The sequence below is a fragment of the Orbicella faveolata genome, unplaced genomic scaffold (assembly GCF_042242905.1).
Source record: "Orbicella faveolata isolate gen_17 unplaced genomic scaffold, um_ofav_v1 contig_25, whole genome shotgun sequence".
In the NCBI taxonomy this organism is placed as follows: Eukaryota; Metazoa; Cnidaria; class Anthozoa; order Scleractinia; family Merulinidae; genus Orbicella; species Orbicella faveolata.
Window position 1 is genome coordinate 19,439,603 of NW_028301553.1, and position 24,869 is coordinate 19,464,471.

Genomic DNA, 24,869 nt, shown 5'->3' on the forward strand with positions numbered 1-24,869 from the left:
TCAAGTGTTACTTATGTTAAAATTGGGAGTATGTCACTCCAGGTTACCACTTCATATGAGTAGTGCACGAAATGACAAACAAGCAAATAAGGGACCGACAATTAGAAAAATGAATGGGGTGGGGGGACGGTGGGGAAAAAACAAAAAAACATAATTCATGCAAGGGAGGGTGACTGAAGAAAAAATAGTGCAAAGAAGTGAAGAAAAAAATTCCTGCAGAATGAGTTGCACTGTTGCATGACAAAAGTGGGTCGAGTTCAAAATCACCTATCGAGTCTCAGTGATCAACGTGTGAGATTGAGAAATCACTGTGTGAGATTGGAAAATTACTACATGAGATTAGAAAGTCACTGTATGAGAAATTAAAATTGCTATATGAGAATAAAAAAATGTCATGCGAGATGATAATTACTAATCGAGAATGAAAAATTGCCATGTGAGATTTATTTAAATGTTGACAATGAAAAATCATTGTGTGAGAAAAAGAAATCACCATTCGAGAGAATTGATTAGTTTTTTCTGAGCTGGTGAGCCATAACCAGTCAGCAGAGAGTATTTTGGAGGGATTTTCTCTCATCCTCAAAATGGTGGAGTAACTGAGCCTTTACAGAGTTTATTGATTTGCTAACGAGTATTGTTGAAAGAGCAGCTTCAGTTTATGATGCATCTGATCATGTGGGATTAGAAATCTGTGCATGGAAGCTTGAGGAACACACAAGAATGCTTATCGCCATATCACTGTCACAAAATTCCTGTCTAGGCGATATGTTGAGGTGTTAGAAGTGTCGTTAGCTATGTTAATAATAATAATAATAATAACAACAACAACAACATCAACAATATATAGAGAGGATGTCACCAAGACGAGAAAGACGTCAGATATTTTACACGCATCCAGCATTCGTCCAAAGGAGAACCCTCCATGGCATTCTCCGCAAGTACAGGAGGAAGACCGGCGTACATTACTACAAAGGAAATGATTGAGCAATTTCATGAGACTGGAATGAACTGGAGAAATATAGCAACATGTCTTGGTATCTCTGACCAAACATTATACAGACAAAAGAAAGAGTCTGGAGTGGAAAACAATTTCACAGATATTATGGATGAAGAATTAGAAAGACAGATACAGCAGACCCTAAACGCCATATAGTGGGCAAACCTATGTTAGAGGCAGTCTCAAAGGTAGGGGTATAAATGTTCAACAGTTCAGAATCAAAGAAAGCTTGAAGAGGATAGATGCTATAGGTACATGTAGAGCTGTGAGACGTTGGTATGAGATCTGTCGAAGAACATACAATGTCACTGGTCCTAATCATCTGTGGTACATTGATTCAAACCATAAACTAATCTCATGGAGAGTCGTCATCCATGGATGCATCGATGGCTACAGCAGAGCCATAGTATATCTGAAATGTTGCACAGACAACAAAGCAAGTACTGTCCTTCAATATTTTAAGCAAGGGGTGCAAGAATTTGGACTCCCTTCCAGGGTTCGTGGTGACCAGGATATGGAGAATGTAGATGTGGCAAGGTACATGATCATTAATCGCGGATCAGACAGAGGTAGTTTCATTGTTGGTAGAAGTGTCCACAATCAGCGGATTGAAAGGCTATGGGCTAAAGTTAATAGAGTCATCTCAGCACTTTACAAGGAATTGTTTGATTTCATTGAGCATAGTGGAATTTTGGACTCTCTGGATGAGGCACTTTTTCCTGTGTTCCAACCATTAGTGTCGTTCGCAGTTTGTTGTTGTCGCGGCTTACCAAAGAGTCTAGAAAAGGAAGTTTTCCATTTTCTTCAATCTCTGTAGTAAACTGGATGTCAGCATTGTGTTTGTTTAGAAGGTCATGAAAATCATTGATTTCGTCTTTGTGAATGGCGGTAAAGGTGTCATCAATGTAGCGTAACCAAAGCTGTATTGTTTGTCGACAAGTTGCAAGGGCTCGTTCCTCCACGTGTTGCATCACAATTTCTGCGACAACAACAGAAACAGGCCACCCCATGGCTGTTCCATGCAACTGTTTGTAGTGGACACTACAGGTACAGAAAACCGATACATACCAACAGATTACTTGATGAATCATCCTACAACCATGACTATAAAGACTTTGACAAGACGAGCACAACTAGTTTAACACACCGGACAGCTTATGTGACAAAAACAGATACCTTGAATATGTTTTTCAGAAAAACAACTACAACGCTGACTTTATTAGATGAAACATTTACCGACCTACAGAAGCTGACACATCGAACAGGAACCCAACACCTGTTACTACAGTGACTATACCTAACATTAAGGGCACTTCTGAGACCATCTCACAGATCCTACAGCCCTACAGCATCTGTGTAGCCCACAAACCTACAACTACTTTACAACACTTATTGACCAACGTTAAAGACAGGGACAAACCTGAAAACAGACAAGGAGCAGTTTGCAAGATCAAATGCTCTGACTGCCAGGCTTCCTACATTGGTGAGACTAGCAGAAACCTTAACACGAGACTGACTGAACACAAACGAGCCACGAGAAATGGTGATGCCAGCAATCACATGGCTGTACATCATCAACTGACAAACCACAACATTGACTGGGGCTCTGCTCAGTGCTTAACCTACATGTACAGTACAAACTATTTTCAACAACTGACTCTGGAGAGCTGGTACACTAACCCAGAACAAATGCCTCTTAACAGATGTCAACAACCACCAGCGCCTTATACATGTAAACGACTTATCCATGACAGAAACAAAACCAACAAATGGACTTCTAACAGACCGACTTAATTTGACTAACAATAGACAGACCAAAACCTGACCAATTTGACCAATAATAGACGGATCAAAACCGACCAATGACTGATGACAAAGTTTACACGAGTCTTTCAGCCAATATCATCATGGCTAAACTGACCAATCACGTTCAACGGACCAGACTTATAACATCATCGACTGACAAACACTATTCACTTGACTCTGAAGATGACTTCCACTCAGGTTGTCGAAACATCAGTCACCAACAACAGTTCTTTTCAGAACTACCCTCACCCAGATGATCACACTTTACCAAATACTGATACTCCTGGGTTCAAACCATTTACTATGATATGAAATTATGCAATAATAATGCATAATCTCTCAAAAAGCCATGCCATTCCAATTTTTTAACAGGATCATTTGCACGGTTGTACTTCCTTCATTTCTCTGTGCTAACTCTCATTTTGGTTTCAGCCCATGTTTAAAATAATCAACAGAAAGTTCCAAACACTCACAAGAAAGGGAAGGGAAGTGTTTTTCAGTGAAACATGCATAAGAATATATAAAAATGTATAATTGTTTGTTTCAACATACTTCAAAGGGAAGAGGTTTCCAAAAGGCTGTTTATCAGAGTCAGAGGTCTGAAAAAACCCAAACTCTGTGCAGGTCTGATACATCCACTGGCGACCTGAAAACCAAGAAAAACAGCACTGTATCAAAATCAGTCATCCAGACTCACGGACTGTGCAGGGGAGGGGATGGGGGATTTAGCACCCCCTCCCCCCCACTTTCTCACAGTAAAAAAATAAATAAGTATAGGATAAGATAATAGAATAGAATAGAATATACAATACAATACAATACAATACAATACTTAACAAATAAAGAAGCCTTGACTGTGGTCTATTCTGTTGTAAAGCACGCAGGAAGTGGTAGAGCACGGAAGAAGTGTAGGGGAAAACAGGAGACGTAGTCGAGTGTATTTCCCTACTTCTCGAGTGCTCTACTGCTTCCCAAGTGCTTTACAACAGAACAGAGCACAGTCGAGGCTCCTTTATTTGTTTTATGATAAAGAATCCAATAATTTCCCCATGCATTTGGCTGAATTTTCAAACCAAACTTTATTTTCCAAACAAGCAAAAGTGGCGTCAACCGTGCACTGTTCTCTGATAAAGCACGCTAAGATAAGCCAATCACAATCCTTGTTAGAATTATTCAAATAATTTGATTGGCTAATGAAGTGACAGCTGTCAATCACAAACTGGACTTCAGCTAAGCTTTCAGTTTTGAGTAGTTTGAGCAGCTTTAGAGAGAAGAACGATGCCTTCAAAGTTCGCTTTTAAGTTAATTTTTAAATACGGATCTAAAGGCAGGTGAAGGTTTATAGTCCAGAGGAATCTGGCCATATTGTGGCCCATGAAAACGTGCACTTTTCCAGTGGAAATTACGAAATGCGGAGCTTAAAGCTTGTGGATAAAAGTGCGAAATGCCGAGTTGAATTTGAAAGGAGCTACAGTTATGTACGGGTTGTAGCCACATGCAGCAAGATTGCCCGAACTAGTGTAAAAGTTAGAAAGACTAAATGGCTCCCACTGGTTCTACATGTACTCCAAGCACAGAAGAGAATATCAGAGCAAGCTTTGCACTGACCACTTGTCGGTTCACTTCCCTAAGACCGGAGAACGAGCGTTACTACATTGCATGTAAGTGTTGTTTGAGCAATTGAGCATTTTTACAAAAATAAAGCTTCTCATTGTAAATAGAGACAGTTCAATATTATTGACAGTTCAATATTATTGTTGTTTTCTGTCGTTGTTTTACTTCTTAAGTATAATTTCTGCCTTCGTAACAAATATAATGTCTTCTATCAAAGCACTGTTTAGGTTGAGAATTTGTTTATTTCGCTACATGTTTTGTCAGCGGGAATATAGCAAAACTTGTCATTTTAGTACAGTTTTAACACTACTGTTGCTAACAATGGTCTCTGCAAGCCATATTTACTACAGACAAATAGCTCATTTCCATTGCATTTGTCTGAATCACAGGGGATGTTTAATTTCGGGCAAATTTGTCAGCAAAATTCCGAAGCAAAAATTTGAAAGCCAACTTACCATCATCAACCCGTGCTCTGTTCTCTGATAAAGCACACTCTTTCAGCCAATCAGAGCACGCGTTATATGGAAACTTTATTATAAAATACAATACAATATAAAATATAACAAATTACAGTGGAACCTCCAGTTGCGACCACCTCTCCTCGACAACATTTTTGAAAATACCAAAAGTTTCCATGTCAAATCCCTATATTTGGAACCTCTTGTAAGGGACCACCTCTCATAAGTGACCGCAGCCACTTTCAGAGCCACAAGATTGAAATTTTCTCTTGTTTTTAACCTCCTGTAAACAACCACTAATAGTAAAAAATAATAGAGCGGAAATTGGATAAGATTGGAGAAGGAAATTTCTCAATGGGAAGTACTGTTATGTAGTTTTTCTTGAAATTGACTTTTCCCCAAAAACAAAAGAATTAAAAACGGGTAATTCTCTACAGTTACCATATGCTAATGAAGCAAAATTTTGGCCCAATATGGTCTAAGCTTGCGTTAGGAGCCACCTCCCATAACTGACCACCTAGGCTTAATATTTTGGGTGATCACTTACGGGAAGTGTGACTGTATTAAGAATATTATGCAGCTTGTCAGGGAATAAGTTTTAAAAGAACAAATAGTGTTGTGGTTGCTTGGACAACGATCTCCACAAGTTTTGACATATTTTCCAAATTGCTCATCAGGGCTTGTGTAATCCATCTTTTTGTAATGGTGTGACATCATTCAACAGTCCTACCAAAGTAACTTCCAAATATAAGTAAAGAAGCTGAGTCAAGTGAGAGGTTAACTATTTTTGCCATTAGAGGTAGTATTGGAGACATTCAATAAGAGGGTTGGTTGCAAGATGCTGTGCTGAGATCATATACTTCAGGTTTAGAGAGCAAGCAATAACGGTACTAGACTGAATTGCAATTTGCAACCTGATGGCATCAATTTAATTGTCATAAACAAATGGGTGAATCCAGTACATTTGGAAATACTTAACAGGGACTTGCTGGCTCCAAAAAATTTCCACGTATAGTAATCACCCAAAATTCATACAATACAAAATGATAGCAAATTGGCATGTGATTTACATGTAGAAGCTCTCCAATTCCTTTGGCTTTTCTCCCTCATCATTTAGCCAAAAAAATATCATTCCTCCTTGGGACACAACATCAAACAATAATAGCCTTTTGCACAACAGGAGCATGATGGTCCAAATAGGGAATGCATGGGGGTGTTGTCCAATAAAGCAGTAAGCTGAAGAGGATCATCAGTGTTACGTCATCACAATTTGCTAATAATATGTATTCTAAATATCGTTCATAAATGCATCAATTTCAACCCTTTAAGAGGTGGTCGAGTTATTTGCCGTTGGAATAGCAGGGCATGGTGATCTGAAAACAGAATGCTGGAGGTGGGTTTACCTCTTACAAGGCTGTCTGACTTCTGAATACATGGATTCTTGAAAATCAAGAATATAGCCAAGCCCATTTGCATCTGAACATATTGAGTTAATAAAAGATTTTACAAGGTCTTCTTTTCCTCTTGTGCTTTCTGTTGTGTCATGCTTGGTAGACTAAGCACCTTGTCTAATGTATATCGATATATAAATGTTCTTATTATTATTATTATTATTATTATTATTATTATTATTATTATAGCCTAGTGTATTGGGCAAATTGAAAATTACATAACTGAATGGAAGTCTTTCTTAAATAAAATCCATGCACAATTTGCCACCCCTTCTTTGACTTGAATAATGTCTACTTTATTTGTGTTTAAATACGCTTGTCAGAGTTTGACATGTTTGTGCTAGTCACAGCCTTGTTAACAGAAAGGGCACTATGAGAACATGTAAACTCAGAGATGTTGATTTCACTGGACAAACAGAAAAATGTTGATTTCAAGAGAATGCGTAAGCTCAAAGATGTTGATTTCACTTCAGAAACAACTAAATGTTGATTTCACGCAAAATTAATGTGTGAGCTCAAAAATGTTGATTTCACTTCAAAACACTAAAATGTTGACTTCATGAGAACATTTGACTGCAGAGATGTTCATTTCACTTGACAAACAGCAAAATGTTGATTTCACGAGAACACATAGGCTCAAAGATGTTGACTCACTTCAAAAACTAAAATGTTGATTTTGCGAGAATACGTGACCACAGAGATGTTGATTTCATTCAAAGTAAACAGTTAAATGTTGATTTCACATCAATGCGAAGTTTAGAAATGTTGATTTCACTTAAACAAGCACTAGCGTGTTGATTTCACGTCAACAGGTGACCTCAAAGATGCTTTTTCACTCAAGAAACAGTTAAATGTTGATATCACGAGAATGCCTGACAAGGGATGCTCATTTCACTCAAAGAGCACAGTTAAATGTTGATTTCACGTCAACGTGAAAGTGCAGAGAGATGTTGATTTCACTGTCAAAAAAAAGAAAAACACATAATATGTTGATTTCACATCAGCAGGTGACCTCAAAGATGCTCTTTTCTCCTGAGAAACAGTTAAGGTTACTGTAGACCTCCAAGTGCCTATTTTGTCCAAAAAGACTTTTACTTTATCTGAATTTTCCAAAAAAAATTATATCAAAAACTTAAAACTTGAACGAGTTATCCACAAAAACGTTAATTCTTACATGTAAAACGAGTCAATCAACCACGAACTGTGATAAGCCAATTAAAATGTGACAACTGATCTCATCCGCGGAGTCGTATTTCGCTTCTTTTGTTTATCCATTACGTCTTGCAATTTCTCGCAGAGAAATCTTCACTTTTGTTGATTGTTTTTGTCTCTTAAGTGATACATGTAGACTAGGTGCTTCGCATTCCCACATTTGAATGCAAGCACAAATTGCAAGCGAATGTTTCGTCGATGTCCTGCTCTAGCTTCTTGTAGCACAAAAGTTGATTGCCGCGGAATTACCGACCAATTCAATCGCTGATATCTGATAAGGGAGCTTCTCAAAAATGCTCCTTTGCCCTGCTTTATAGAGTGTTTTTCCATATTCTACTAAAACAAACAGGCCAATGAATTGCATGCTTAGTTTTTTTTGGAATGTTTAAATATCAGCACTCGACTCATCTCGCCAAGTAGGTCTGTTCAAGGTTATTCCGCTAGCATTCCTCTTTTTTCCGTTTTCCTTCTTTACCCAGTTATCTGCTGATTCGGTTTAGATGCTGAATGTTTCACAGCAGACGATGTAAGATATAAAGATATACTGTAAATGTAAACATTGCACATTCATTCCCGGGAAGCATTACTGTAGCCTGCTGGGAAGTTTAAAGCTGCATTTCATTGGTTGGCGGCATGGTCACATTGACAATTGCTTCAGCGAGGTGTGAAAACTGTGAATTTCTTTCGAGGCCAAAAACTCAAGGTTTATTTCTGCATGAATTACCTCTATTCAAATGAATTAATAGGGTATGAAGATTTATCGGATTTCAATGAAACTTGGTCAAAATGTTCATCAGATATTAGTGCACCAAAGGGTGTGAGGCTTTTGCGAAAATCAAAATATTTTTCCTGTGACGTCCCATTGAGTAACAGCAGTCAGAAAATTTTCTATTGTCCAACTTTGAAAGAGATTTTGTAAGCAACCAATAGAAATATCGAAAAAGCCTCACACCCTTTGTTAGCCCATCATCCCCTGATGGATAATGTCCAGTCAGTTTGGATGTCCGCGTTCACACAAAGGCTGGTAATTCAGTTTAGCAAGTACGGTCATTTTTACATTTTTAGGCTTGCACATGCCTATCAAAAGGAAAATAGCACAATATATCGTCATGTTTGGATTCTACAGTTTATTAGCTTTACCATGATATATAGTTTGCTGTGTTTTCTTTAAAGCAGTGCCTAAAGAAAGCATTTTCCGGAAGGCACCCCTGAAGGTCTACAGTAACCTTAAATGTTGCTTTCACAAGACTGCGCTATCACAGAGATGCTCATTTGACTTATGGCAGAGTGAAATGTTGATTTCACAAGGCTTTCAAGGTTAGGGTTCTGTCTCCTGATCCCAGAAGTTCAAAACACTACAAATCCTGCAGATTTGAAATAAAATTCCTGTTATAATCGATTGCTACTTGTTAGCCATTACCTGTGGGGCTCCCTGTGTCAATAACCTCCAAAAACCCACTTCCTCTTACTTATATTGCAGATTACCTGGCCATCAAACCAACAAAATGTCCACTGAGCGTCATCGCAATGCATGCTAAGAAGGGTCTTTTCGCCTCACGTACAGGAGAAAGTGGCAGTTGATGCAAGACATATTTTATCACTCTAAAATCAGTTCTCACTTTCCAACCTTTGACAAAGGCAACGCTTGGCAAATGGGCCACATTTTTTTCTTGGGCAAGAACTTTTTTTTTAATTATTATTATTTAAACCTTCTCAAATAGTTTACAGAACTTACACTACTTACAATGCTTACACAACAATACTACACTATTTACATTACTTACAAAGAGATGTGCTACAAATATAAGCCTGCGCCACTTATATACTTTACTTGCACTATTTATATTATGGTCGCAATTACCATTCTGTTTTATTATCCAATAAAATCAACAGCTACAAACAAGACTATGGCTGGCTTAAAGAAAAGAGTAACAATAAGAGAGAGTGAAAAGAAACGGACAAAGTGGACTAGTGAAATTTATCTGTAATTTTCCCCAGATGTACAAGAATTTAGCAGCTTTCTTTGGGCGGTATAACTTTGCTTTAAAATATCAAGCTTGTCTTGGAGGCGGAGAAGAATTAAGCCTTCAAAACATAAGTTGCCATCACATGAACTTATCGAGAAGATATGGAATTTTTCAATAAGAAGAGTGACATTAAATGCCTGTTTATTTTTGATGTTATTATACCAACCATATAGGACGTTAGATTCAGTCAAAATGACCACTTGTTTAAATTTCTGGTACCACCAGTTGGTGAATCTATCCCAGAAAGCCTTAGATACAATACAGTGGTACAGTAGGTGGTTTATTGTTTGTTTTCCAGTGGCACATAAGGAACAAATGTTGCTTTCAGTAATGCCAGCTCGAAAAAGGCTGGATTTGGAAGGTAAAATGTGGTCTATTATTTCAAACTGGAAGGCAATTAATTTTGAATCTTTGGTATTAAGAAAGGCAATGAGTACACTTTGTGGATGCTTTCTTTGGAGAAACCGTAATTTAGAATTCTATTCTCTGATGTCGGTGGACTTACGTTGTTACTGTGATTGGTGCATTTCGATTCTCCTATTGCTCCATTGTTCCAGCAAGTAGCTGTTCCCTCAGTGGTCCGCTGTTGTACCGTTCTCCTGTTGTTGTGTTTCTTGATCATGGGCATCCATGCTTCAGGAATTTCAATTCCACTATCCCTGTTGATGTTATTAGGGTGAAGTCTTATGTGAATAGCTTCCTTGGCCTTACGTGTGTACCAGTGAGGATCTCAATCAATAAACTTGACCTCATTCCAGATAGGATAGTGGCCGGTCTCGTGGGTGTGTTCAGAAACGGCAGAGGTCTGGGTACGGGCGAGTCATATATCCCTGTCGTGTTCTTTGATCTTCTTCTTGTGGTTGTTCATGCCTTGGTGATCTTCTGTACAAAAGAGGAAGGATATCTGTTAGAAACAAGCACAGATGACAGATGTTTCTTCTCTACAGCGATTACTGGTGGTTTGGTCATGAGACGTTTAGCCCGGTCGTACAGACGACACAGTGAAGAACTCAACTGACTTTGCCTCCACCATCGCCAGTGAAGAGATCCAGGACCACAAGATCATGGTGTCTTTCGATGTAGAGTCACTGTTTACCCACGTACCTATCAAGAGCTGTACAAGCTGCGCTACAAAAAATGGAGAACAACGCAGCCCTGACTGACCGCACGACACTTACACCAGTTCAAATCGCGGACCTCTTGGAAGTCGTATTAAGATCTACGTACTTCCAGTACAACGGATCGATTTATGAACAACGAGATGGCACAGCTATGGGGAGCCCTGTATCCGCAGTTATTGCTAATCTCTACATGGAGATATTTGAAGAACAAGCTATAGAGTCTGCACCTTGCAAGCCTAAGATCTGGAAACACTACGTAGATGATACTTTCACCATCCTGGATTGGGATAGAGTTGACGTCTTTCTGCAACACCTGAACGGTCAACATCCATCAATCCGTTTCACCATGGAGATCGAGAATAACAGCGAGATCACCTTTCTTGACATGTCAGTTTATAGAGAACCTGATGGCCGCCTTACCACCAGTGTCTACAGGAAACCAACACATACTGATCAGTACCTAGCATATGATTCACACCACCCTTGTTCAGTAAAGCGCGGTATTGTGAAGTGTCTGTATGACCGGGCTAAATGTCTCGTGACCAAACCATCAGTAATCGCTGGAGAGAAGAAACATCTGTCATCTGTACTTGTTTCTAACCAATATCACTCCTCTTTTGTACAGAAGATCACCAAGGCACGAACAACCACAAGAAGAGAGCCTGTCACAGAATCTAAATCCACCGCCGTTTTACCTTATGTCCAAGGAGTTTTGGGGTCTCTCTGCCGCTGCCTAGAACAACAAGGCATTTGCACCGTCTTTAAGTTCGACACGACACTTCGGTCACACTTATTGCGACCAAAGGACACCGTCAACCCGGCTAAACAAGATGGTGTTGTCTACAGGATTCCCTGTGAGTGCGGCAAAGTCTACATCGGGGAAACAGGGAGATCTATGCAGGAGAGGATCAAAGAACACGACAGGGATATATGACTATCTGGAATGAGGTCAAGTTTATTGATCGAGATCCTCACTGGTACACACATAGGGTCAAGGAAGCTATTCACATAAGACTTCACCCTAATAACATCAACAGGGATAGTGGAATTGAAATTCCTGAAGCATGGATGCCCATGATCAAGAAACACAACAACAGGAGAACAGTACAACAGCGGACCACTGAGGGAACAGCTACTCGCCGGAACAATGGAACAATAGGAGGATCGAAATGCACCAATCACAGCCGACCTTTGTAATATAAATGATACCGTGCAATCAGTTGACCTTATCGCCTGAAGAAGACTAGCAGTAAGCAGTCGAAACGTCACAATCTACATCTCAAGTGACTACATCATGAGACAAACGATATTACACTATATTATTGCATCTACCACGATGAATAACAACAACCTTTTCCTCGACAAAAAAAAAGATCTTTTGCATTTTTCGTACAAATCCACCTACCATGATAACTTAAAGAGCCACCAGCCCCCTATGGAGGTGCCACCAAATCTGAAAAAGTCATGATCAATAACAATTTAGTGTGGTTTCCTTTTGTATTCTTTTTTTTCCTTCTATTAAGTCCTGTCTAAATATTCAAAACCACTCATGAAACATTGGGTTCCAAAACATTGTTTGTCAAACACGATGTTGGATGAAGTTATTTGATCATTTAGCTGAAGCCTTATGAAACACTTACATAAATGCAAACGAAACAGTGAAGCAATAACAGCACAGCCAGTTCTCAAAAAAGTATAGTTGGATTCTAGAAAGCTATGGTTTCCCACTATTGAGAGTCATCAATCGTAGCGGAGCTCCTGCGTGAGGAAAACGCAGTACCTTGTATATCATTTGATAACCCATCGATCTCAAAATTTTTGGTTGTCAGGTGACTGTCCATACATGTATGTATGCACGTCCATATGTCCGTATGCCAAAACAAAAATAAGAGAGTAGCACCATTATCATAGGTACATCTTTGATATTGGACATACATGTTACAATTAACTGACAGCTGTCAAGGCAAGGTATCCTCTGACCAGTATCGCATGACTACATCACAAGCTCAGGTCAAGAGCCCACCAAGCTATCTTGTTTTTTTAAAGTTGACTGCTGACCAGGTACTAGGTTTCAATTGGATTGCAGGCTCAAGGCAGTTATTACTCTGGCGAAGAGGGAGGGAGTACACGCAAAAGCAAAATTTCGGCACAAATTAAACTCTGACGCGTTGTTGACTTTTCTTCCAACATATTCCTTGCACAATTGTCTCTTGGAAAGTCCTGATATATTGCGTACATAATTATATAGCTGCATCAAAATCCAATATTGCCAACAGATCTATTTTTAAGACAAGGAATATAGGTGATAGAAACCAACGTTTCGGTGTGTCTTGCCTCATTATTAAGGTTACATAATTAATAATAAAAAGTGGTTTGTGAAGAGGCTAAGTTGAGGCAAATTTGCATAAAAGAGTGCCAAGTTAATTACATGAATACTTTAGCACCAAGAGAATCAGTGTGTACATTCAGTGCTGGTTTAAGATCTTGAATATGCAGCATTTCACTAACAAGGCAGTCAAATTTGTTTGTGCATTTCTTGATTACATTGAAGCATGCTAACAAATTGTTGAAAACAAAAGATTATGACAGGCCTACATGGACTCCCCTCGTGAATTGCAATAGCGATGCATTTTAGCCTTCAATTAATGTTCCATTGACAATGGAACCCTTCTCATATCACATCACCTACAACATGTTGACATTGTAATTTGCGTACAGACAAGCAAACAAACTTTCTTCGAACAGCTAATTCAGCTCAACTACTTTACTCTAGTTTATCTTTTTGTTGTTGTTTGATGGTGAGGTGACTTCACTTGGTGGAAAGTTCACTGGTGGCAACGTGGTTTCTTGGTGGTGAGTTCGTTGGTGGCGAGGTGATGACTAACGGGTTTATCAAGGTTTTGTGATGCCTATCAACAAGTGAGGCAGGCATGCAAGGTGCTTTAAAAGAACACTTCAATAATATTGTAAGTTGACAGAGCTCTAAGGCATCACATCTCTTTTCTGCTCGACAGTATTCCCTTTCGGCAGGTATATTTTGCAGGTTGCAGGTTGCAGGTTGAAATTTGATTATAACTGAAAAACCGCTGGCACTTAAAAGAAACATACAGGTGGTAGACTTACCGTGACTGTTACATAACACTGTTTACAATCCGGTCAGTGTAAAACGCAGACTGGCTCAGTCTGCATTGCAGACTGCCTCTACCCTCAGTCTGCATTTTACCCCTGTTCTGCAGTCTACAGTCTGCATTTTACCCTCAGTCTGCATTTTACCCCCGGTCTGCAGTCTGCAGTCTGCAGCCTGCGTTTTACACTGACCGGTTCACAATCGCTCTGTAAGGTGGCTTCCACCTAAGTGCCAAACCGGCCGAAGCAATGGGAGGAGAGTATAATTATTCCTATGATTTTAAGCCTGCAATGAATTACTGTTTTTGAAGAAACATCTGAAATATCATCTGAAATATCTGCTGAATTTGGTTTCTTCCCTGTGAGTAACAAAATGAAAGCACACTGAGCTTGTGCTAGTATATTCCGTCAGTTAAAATCTTATATTATTTCATTTCTTTATTTATTTGCTTCATTTGTGATGGCAATAAAAGATTGTAAATATCTTAATTGACCACTCCCCCAATGGGGCTTTTCAAGGCCAATGAAACCAAATAGTGACACAAATAATGCAAATGAACATAACATGGTTAAAAATCCCAACTGGCAGGTGGCAGATCAGTTGGCTATTTACAAGCATGACCAACGAGTTGAACTAGGGTCTACCGAGAAACAACTCCAGCTAAGTGGTCAGAGTGGGACTTTAACCTGTGACCTCCAGATTTCAAGTCCGGCACTCTAACCACTTGGCCACGTTGCAATCTTCTATTGTTGAGGGAAGACCCGAGCCAAATCTGGAATTGATGGAAACATCTGTGGAGCAGCCATCCAGATGGCTTTGAAGAGATTTCACTGGTCTCAGCTTGTTGATCGGTAAGTACCGGTACTTATAGCGGATCGATTGTGTTTTCACTACATGAAAGAGGCAAACTACTTATGTAAGAACCCCTGATGAGTATATAGGTTACTAATTATTTATAGTGCCGGCGGTTTTCCAGTTAGAATTAAATTTCAACCTGCAAACTGCAACCTGCAAAATATACCTGCCGATTCCCTTTGACGCCCAATCAATTTCACATGTGTGTTCCATGTCACAATGACCAATGTAAACGTTTCTCAGATTCCTGCTTTGTATGCTATTTTCTTGACTTACAAGGAAGAGAGCTAAGATACTGAGGGATTTGATTTTGACTTTGAACACTAAACAGAAGCTACATTTACGCATCCTATTGACATAAGACACCACCTTCGTTGCTTCATAAAAAGCTATCTTAACCCAGGTAGATTTTCTTTCAACAATGTGCAAACGAGTGAAAAAAGTCCTCGGTCAGTGTTTAAAATATAATTTGCTGTCAATTTACCAAGAATGAGGCCCTTCATTTGAGATAGTCTGTTTGTTTCCTGTTCAACAAATAAACTCCTAAAGACACAGCTACGAAAAGCCAAGATTTTTTTAATACTTTATTATCTCAAAAATGAAGCAAAAACCAGCAACAAAAATACATGTTTTTCTGGTAGACCACATGCAAAAATTAAGACACTGTGGAGGAAAAAATTTTTTATCACCCAAACCGTCACTTAGCATGGTTTTGCACCGACCTCTTCAATTAGAACCAGAAATAATTATGATGTTTGGATGATCTGTTGTTGTTCAAGTAAGTCTGAATATTTTCCACAAAGAACACAAAGGTTGTGTGTTTATGTTTTTCATGAGGAAAGTTAACGATGCAATAATATGCCAATAGCATCATTCCACTGTAAGTGATTTACATCCATGTTTGTACAGTCAACAAAGAATCTACAAATATATGGAATTTCCTAGATTGTACATATTTACTGGCTATGTTATAATTTTCTTTTTGACATTTATATGAAACAAAAGAAAAATGTGAAAGTTATAACTGACTTTAATCCAGTTAGATACTTAATGAAAAGGCAACAACAATAATACTATTTACTTGTACAATTCAAACATTACAAATTTGTACATTTTACCACACTTGGAAAGGAGAGGAAAAGAGAAAAACAGACACTGTAAGTGATGTTTACCTCCCTCAGATGCACTGCTGCTCCATGACGTGTTCCGTAAACTTGCTATCAAGTTGTTGTAGCTTGAATCAAGGCAGTTGGCTCCATATGTTTGAAGAATTAATGAGTTGACTTTCGCATAACGTGCTAATGGATCTCCAATGTCATTGTCGTTCATAATATCACATAGAGTGTCAATGGTTATGTTTGTACCCACTGCACCCTTTGAGATAAACACACTACTATTAAATTTTAAATGAAACACTGTAAACCAGTCTATTAGAGTTAATTATTTTAATCTACGTTTATGTAAGGCAACATGGTACCAGTATCGGTGACAAATGTCACTGGAGAGAGACTATATTCACCATTTTCAGGGTTAATTGCTCACAGAGATGTTGCAAAGATTGTAAGCCAAGTGTCATTCACTTTACCTCGAATGCTCTGTTGTCCTTGTTGTATTGAACAACACCAGCAAAATTGCCAGATAAATCACTTGCAAATGTGGCCACGTCATTAAAGCTGTCTTTATCAAGTGGTTTACAGAGACTGCAAGCAAAGTAGATTCAATTTAGTCTACCATCCAATAAGCACCAACTTTTTCATAATTACTCCCCACTGACTGCCATTTTTTAAATAAGTGCTCAACTATTCCAATAAATGCCCCCAGTGTGACAGTGACACTCAAGACATTGACAAAGAATAGACTAATCATACAAATGAATTACGATGAAAGTCTGCTTTGTTATATGAATTAACATAATGTTGGACAATAATTATGACTGTTGTTAGTTGATAGTTCTTGAGTTAAACTATCTGTTTTTAAATTGCCTCTTGCAACACATTTGAAAGGAAACCGACTGTTCGAACTGTTTTGGAACATGTATCCAAAAAACACACACGAAATGCACCATTATCCAACATTTGTGTGCATCAAGGCTGTGTGACAACTCGTGACACCAAAATAATAACCTCAAGATTTTTCCTGAGGAAATACCTTTTTCAATAATTAATACACTCCTCTCCTTTTTCAACTCAAAAACCTGTTGGAAGTAACTGGTTTGATTGTTCAGACCAGTTTTTAGTCGGCTCAGACAACTGGACAACCGCTAATTCAAGCACTACAGGTTCAAATGGAAATTTTGGTGTTTCTGACCGCAGATCAAAATACTAAAATACTCTTGGGAGGTTTCAAATAATAACAATAATTTTCTTGGAAATTGAGTTTTTATGAATTCTTGACTTCCGGGTGTCTATTTTTTTGAATGAGACCATAAGTCAAGATTTGTATAGTGTGCCAAAGCTAAGAGAATTCGTCCACTACAAAACCAAAACATTATTTAGAATTGCTTGGCATTTCTGAGCAAATATAGAGCACTCCCAGAGGGTCTCAATTGTAATTTTGGAAGAATTATTCAATAAGAGTTGACTCCAGAGTCAGAGCACAAAAATTTTCTAAGTGTCAAAACATTGAGATCTTATAGCATGCCCAACTGGAAAATTTCCTCAACAGCAAAGCTAAAATAATACTTGAAATCAGTGACATTGCTAAACAAAGACCTACTGTTCTAAGATGAATTAATGAGTCATTCCATGGAATTTCTATAACAGTGTCAGAATGCCGGGTATTTACTTTTTTTAAAACACTTCCCTGCTGCGGGGTATCTAAACACAATGTTATAAATATTTGTTTGGTTTAAAGTGGCACTATGATCAAAGTTTTACCCCTTGAGTTTTCAGTTTAATCCCATAGAATTCCACGAAAGATTAAAAAAGCTGTTTACCGTTTGCAAATATCTGCATTGGTTCCAGAGATATTGAAGTTTAAAACTGTGTAAAATATGCAAATGAGAGGATTGATGACGTCATACACTCAATCAAATATTACATTACATATATAAATAGAGCTACCTCTGTCAATTTGCAGCAGAAACCATCGAAACTTGGTAGGCCATTAGTTCTTCATGCAACACACCTGCAGCTACAAAATTTTAGTTCCCATGGCAACCCAGTCTTTTCCAGTCCCCTTCAACCTGATTTTAATATTTCACTGATTTTCAGCTCCAAAAACATTACACAAGACAATGAACTGGACCTAATATATTTGTATGCTTGCTAGATCATGCAGATCAGGTATATGTACCATTGGCAAATATCAATATGGAGCCCTACAAGTAGCCAGAAAAGCTTTTAATATCAGGGAGGTCTGGAATCAGTATGTTGCCATGGCAACAAAAATGTTTGTTCATATTGTGGGGCACCTCTAGTAGAATCCTGCTGCCAAGATTCAAACATTTCTGATTCAGATTGGCTGTGATATATTTGTTCATCATATTTGATCAAAATCCAATTGAGTTTGATGTCATCACTTAGCTAATTTGCATATTTTAAAAACTTGAATATCCCTGGAACAAAGAGATATTCCAAAAAAGTAAACAGCATTTTTCTTTCCATACAGATTTCTTGTCTATGTTTTAAAGTGGCTTACATAGGAAAGATGTGATTTTCGTCAGAACTCTAGTGCACTAGATGCTCCTTTGGCTCTGTCAACATGTTGGTTGCAATTGACAACAAAAGAGCGCTTTTGCTCGAATAAACAACACAACAGATATTCATTTCCCACACAATGCAAGATATATAAATAATACTCACACAAACAGTTCTGAAAGCTCCTTTGCACCTTCCTCAGAAGAAAGCAATGAATGTAATGTGTCTGTAGCATTAGCAATATTTTTGCCACACTCCTGCCCTGTTGTCGCAAGCGATGCAGTTACAACATCCATATATTCTGCAAAGTTAACCTTTGCAAAAACCGGTGCACTTGAAGCAACAGAACCTAAAAATAATATATACAAAACACAAATATACCATCATGATATTTATGTCCGTTAGTCATGGAAAATGAAACCACAGCAAACAGAAAACACGGTGAGAAAAGTCTACAAAGAATTGAACATTAACCAAACGCACAATCATACACCATGAAATCATGGTTATGAACCACGTACTTACAAAATTTTCCAGGGGGTTTTGGGTTTGCCTTGTACAGAGACACTCTTTGTTCCCCCACTTATTACAGCATATGAGTAAGAAAATTACTTCATTGTGATCAATTGGCTGAGAGCAGGCCAATTTATTGTTAACTCTTAATTTGCACTCTAGAGCACATAAACATGTGTGTGTTCATAATTTTCTCAGTCATATGATAAATAAAAACAGTCAAACCCCTATTAAGCGACCACCCTCAGGGAATTGGGAGGTTGCCATGCACTTAATAGGGGTTGGCCACTTAATGGAGGTTCATCAAAATATTAGTGCAAAACGTAGTTGAAACGTCAGTGTACTGAATTACAAACATGCCAGACGGCTTGTGACTACTGTTGCACATGATATGGACTACATATCACTGTTTTCCTTATTCACTTGTTGTGAAAATACTACATCATGTGACTGCAAGTGTGACATGCAAGTGGTGGGCAGTGAAGCCACAAGCTGTGGGTAGTGCGGGTGGCTTGCGGCTTCGCATATCAAGCTTGCACACTCAAGACCCAACACTCGCACGAGTTGCATTCCTCCCCACAAATATTCGAGCAAACCAAGAAAGTTTGCTCGTAACATCAGAGAACAGTTGTTTCTTTATTGACTTGATTGTGAAGAACCATTTCAAATGGATTTAGTGACTATCTATTACTTAGGTTTTCCCATTTGAATCACTCAACTAAGTTTAAATGCTTTCTGTTCCCATTAAGGGGCTGGTAGGTAGGATTCAAACATGCATGACATTCCCCCTAAGTGTGTTACACTTGATTTAAAATTTAACTTGTCAATCATAACATAAACATATAAACATAACACCTTTATTTCAACATGATACAGTAAGTATCAAAGTGACAAAGCTTGTAGGGTCATGTATACTACTATATTATAATACATTACTCAAAATATATACATGTAAAATAAATGTGATTTGTTGCACAAGATTTTTGTTCAGTATGACTGTTATGTCATGTTTTGACGTTAACTCAGCATGAATTCAAAATGTAACCAAAAGAACAAGCTTGAATTTTGGCCTGTAAGCAATTTTAAAGCTCCCATTCGATTTGTATTCATGAAAATCTTCTCACTCGCCCAAAGGAAAATTCGCTTTGGTTTGCAAAAATTAATTTCATTATTCAGGCTCTGCATCAATGCTAAGTTCTCTTTGTTATTTTTAATTTACTGTCAATGAACTCATACCACAGAGGACCCAAGCAACATAATCATTTACATCCATGTAAGATAAATAAACTGTTATTCACTAAGCTGATTAAATAGCTGAACATTCTTTCTACAGTAGGTGTTTGTTTATAGACCAACATTCTCTAGTTAACTGTGACTTCTGTTTCCATTCATTTAACCCGCTAAACAGGCAATTCAAAACAAAAACAAAGACTCACCAGGAAAACAAAGACCCACCATGAAAACGAAGGACCCACTACGAAAATGAAGGACCCACTATGATAATGAAGGACCCACTACAAAAATGGAGACTCACCACGAAAACAAAAACCCATCAAGAAAACGAAGGACCCACCACAAAAACGAAGACCCACCGTGAAAACGGAGGACCCACTATGAAAACAAAGACCCACTATGAAAACGGAGACCTACATGTATTGTATCAAAGACCCTTTGCTTAGCTTTTCATGTGTCACTTATTTAGTGCAAAGAAATCCACTGCCAAGTGTTATGCAAGCAAAATGCTAGATCAAGTAGTCAGGATACATTTTTACTGGTAACTTTGCAAATAAAATTTGATTTGGTGCAATTCAACCTTTATTGCCAATTAATTTTTGTGATTTATACCTGTTTGCACACTCTCAGAAAGTGCCATAATATGATGAAAGTGGGCATTATATCAGCTCATTGTGATCCCTTGATTTTACTTACATGTATGTTAGGGTTTGTGGTCCCTTGGAATGTTATTACATTTATCATTAGTGGATTTATTACATTTGTGGAAAAGTTATTACATTTATGGTCAGTATTACATTTATGGTCAAATTATCAGTTTTATCACACTTATGGCTGGCATTACATTCATGGTTTTCTATTACATTTATGGGTGATGAAAGGGTTGCCTTTAGTTTTTTGGGACTTCAGTATTTACACCCCTTTATCAAAAGGGTTTCCTAAAACAGATTGTCAAACAGTTTAGAATTCCACGTCTTCCATTTCAGGAACAATTACGCCGCTCTCTAAGCCAATTTTAAGCTTAAATCTGTTGTTTGTTGCTTAATTTCGTGGATTGAAATGGTACTGATATCAGAGGAATTGAAAAGCAGTCAGTGAGAACAAGTTCCAGGTGACTCACCTTTCACTTAAAGTTTGTATAGTGAACAGAATGCAAGCGTTACACTTCCAGTAGCATTACCAATGCAATTCAGTCTGGCCTGATGCCCTGATCTGATGCGTGGTATAATTATATAGAGCAAGATTTCGCCATAGAACTAACAAGCATTTAACAATTAATTTTTGCAATTTATAACTGTTTGCTTATTTGCAGAAAATACGCATTAGAGGTTTGTTTTTAATCCACTCATTGTCATCTTTACATTTTTCTGCATTACTGAAGCCTGCTATTTGCTGTCAAATTTGATGTTGTGATGTACAGCGAAAAAAAAAAAAGAATTTGTTTGACTTTAGGAACTGTGATATCAAGCTTACATTACATTTATCTACAACCATGGACAAACTGTGTTGGAAAATGTCAAAAACATAAACTCATAACCGTAATACCTACAGAATAAGTGCCAGCATCTCCAATTCAATCCCCCCTTTCAATGTTGGAAAATGGCAAAATGAAAACTTGTGTTAGATGAAAGTGTTTTTGTCAACACTGCACAGGGGTGGGGAGGTGCAAAATGCATATAACATGAATTTTTCCAACCCTTGTAACCAAGGTTGTAGGTCTGGTTTTAACAGTCCATCAGTGGCTTTGTTTAATAGAACTACTTAGTTGGTGTGATGTCTTAATGATTTTACCAACTAAGTAAATGTAGATGTAGATGTACATGGAACTGTTCCCAGCCGGACAGCTAAACATCATGGAGTCTGTAATAGTAGCTAACGGTAAACAGCAGATTGGTGTTGATTCTCAGTTGATAACTTTTCTGACTCATTTTATAACAAGAACCAATTTTACTACAACATCATCACGCAATAGCATGGTCTTACTCTGTTGCCAGCAATGATCAAAGTTTTTTCAGTTTGATATTCCACAAAACCACTTCAAATTAATATTGACTTCAAAATCCATTTAATTGAGAAGACATCGACTGCCACCACAGGTAACCCAAGCTTGACATATGAGAGGCTCGATTTTTTGTTGACCTCTGTACTGTAATTTGCATGGTTTGCATATTTACAAGGGTTTGTATGGGGACAGAAATAGAGCCGAAAATTTTGAAAAATTACTGTTGAATTTTGATAAAAATTCCTTACCTGAACTCTAGTGGTGGTTCTTTCGAGTTCTGTGTGATTTTCTTATGGATTTGTTGCTCTCTCTTTCAAAATTTTGAAAGAGAGAGCAACAGCTTATTGAATCCATATTGAATTGAAGGACATCTAGAAACTAAATTGACTGTCCAACCCCCATCCCCTCTGGAATTTCCTTAGTCTTTGACCCTCCACCCCTCCAGAATTTCCAATTCCCTCCATGGTGAAGGTATGGATATTTTCTGGAACCACACAATATTGAAAGTGACCAATGTTACCTAACTTGAGACTTGAAACATCCAGACACAAGACGCCATGAAATCTGCAGTTTGGGAAGTTTCCTTGCCACATTACCCTTCCAAATGCCCAAGAGCCTTTTTGGTGACAAAAAGTCAGTTACAGAAAACGTTTTGTTACTTTATGAGAGACGTAAGTTTACCTCTTTGAACCATGCAAGGAATCTGTTTCAAAGCAAAAGAATCACTGTGTCACCTCAAAGTCTAATCTAATTAATTGTGGTTTAATGTGCTGCCACGACGTCCTCAGGAATATAATTATAAAGAGTTCACCTGCCACAAATTTCTTTTAAAAATTCCCATCTAAAAGAATTGCCATTAGTGCAAGATATTAAAATGCCACTTCAGACACTAACAAAAAGAGATGTCCAAACATTTATAGTAAGGTAAAGTTTCTGGACGTGCCGTGAAATTGACTTCTTGTTTGTTTATCCTGACCATGTGAACAAGAGTCACTAATTCATCAGTTTTAATTGCAACCACTCGTTTGTGAAAAACAAGTGTCAAGTTACCATTTGCAGCTAACAAATAAAAATATCTTGTTGCATTTACCTTCAGCAAAAACAAATTTCAAAACTCAGCAGTGTTCTCATTCATGACTAGCCATCCGTAATTCCTTTTGTTTTGACAAAGAAAACTGCTTCGAATGAGTATCTCAGTATCAAGTCCAAGAAACGTTTCAAGAAGAAGACAGTATTACTCTGTGAACAGTGCTACTTAATTGAGACTTGCATTCAGGAACTGAAACATTTTGTGCAAGCATAAAGGGTTTGGTCTGTGAAGTTCAGGTAAATAAACAATAGCCATGGACGAAATAGTGCATTTTGCACTGAAAACAATTGTTCATGTCCTAGAAATCACCAAGTTGTTGGGCAGCTAAGACTCATTTCAATCGAAATTTCATTTAATGCGAAAAGCAAAGCCTTGATGACAAGTTAGTGTATGCCAAAGACTGTGATTCCTCGGCTGATTTATCGAATTCTGAACTCTTTTGAAACCCATCTACAGAGTACTGGGCTTAACCATAGTAAACGCACCATCGGCATCTCGTCTCGTCAAATAGACAGGATAAGACCTTCAGATATTAGAGGTAAAGAACGTTATCTTTTAAAGGTTTTGCCCTGATGCAGATTTTTGTAATAAATTCTATTCCTTACACTAACACAAAATTATGCAAAATTGGATTTAGAATTAATGATGAGTGTACTTTTTGAAATGATGAACCTGAGAATTTATATCACCCTTTCTATGTATGTCCTCACTCCAGGAAGTTCTGGGCTGATTTCCAATCGTTCTGGTACCGCCTATCGAATCAGCCAATCTATTTTTCTGCACAAAACGTTTTATTTGGAGTTTTATCAAAACAATGCCCTTTATCAAATTTACTAAACTATATTTTTATAGTAATTGGAAAATTATTTTTGTAGGACTACAGAAGAAGCGAAACACTTCAAAAATTCAGGAACTGCAACCAAAACAAGATTAAATATGAAACTGAAAAAAATATCCACAAGAAAGACTTCTTTGAAAAGAAATGGGTACTCACCTCAATATAATTATTTACGTTTATCTTATTTTGTTGTTTTCTGTTTTAATATGAATGTATCTTTTTTTATTTCATTGCTCATTGTTATAATATGAATATTTTAATAATTCATTTCATATAAAATTTATACGAATATTTAGACATATCCTATTGGAACTGAACACAAAGTTATTTATAATTATCTGTAAGTAGCATCAGTAATCATAAAATATTGCAAGTAGTGTAAGTATTAGTATTGTAAGTAGAATAAGAAGTCATATTGCATTATAAAGTAAGTTATGCGAGTTGTAGCATCTGTAATTGTATTGTATTGTAAGCAGTATAAGTAGCGTGTCAGTAATTGCATTGTATAACAAGTCTTGTTAGTAATGTAAGGGACTTTTTTTTTTATTAGCAGACTTGTATCATATAGTCCCTTGGCTCCTAAGTGGAGTATAGGTAATCCACAGTTTTCTTCCGCTGCTCTCTGTCCTGAGCTTGTCATTCAATTTGGGTCCATCGCAGGCCCATTTGCCACAGTTCCTGTTCAGTTGATCTTCTCCAATTGTTTTTCAGCCTACTATGGCTTCTTTTGCCTTGAGGGTTCCAGATGAGTGCCTGTTTAGTTATACTGTTGTGTGGTTTTCTTAACATGTGGCCGATCCAATTCCACTTCTTTCTTCTGATTTGGGTCTTCATCTTCTGCTCCTGGGTTTTTGCTAGTCAGTCTTCGCTGCTGATGGTGTTCAGCA

At 37.7% G+C, this 24,869-nt stretch overlaps 2 protein-coding genes and 1 pseudogene across 9 annotated transcripts in view; 2 read left to right on the forward strand and 1 right to left on the reverse strand.

Moving 5' to 3' along the window:
• LOC110066520 (putative serine protease K12H4.7) overlaps positions 1-24,869 on the reverse strand; it is a 149,629-nt gene that overhangs the window by 92,864 nt on the left and 31,896 nt on the right. For all 8 annotated transcript variants that reach the window (XM_089293418.1, XM_089293419.1, XM_089293417.1 and 5 more), the window contains exons 3-6: positions 18,472-18,655; positions 16,254-16,368; positions 15,841-16,042; positions 3,356-3,449 (exon numbers count right to left, since the gene is read on the reverse strand). In XM_089293418.1, the coding sequence (XP_089149544.1) occupies positions 3,356-3,449; positions 15,841-16,042; positions 16,254-16,368; positions 18,472-18,655 (595 nt within the window). The remainder of the gene's footprint in view (positions 1-3,355; positions 3,450-15,840; positions 16,043-16,253; positions 16,369-18,471; positions 18,656-24,869) is intronic.
• Positions 923-2,791, forward strand: LOC149109284 (uncharacterized; annotated as a pseudogene).
• Positions 10,797-11,620, forward strand: LOC149109285 (uncharacterized). The gene has a single exon (XM_089293708.1). The coding sequence runs from the start codon at positions 10,838-10,840 to the stop codon at positions 11,618-11,620; it is 783 nt and encodes a 260-aa protein (XP_089149834.1). The 5' UTR covers positions 10,797-10,837.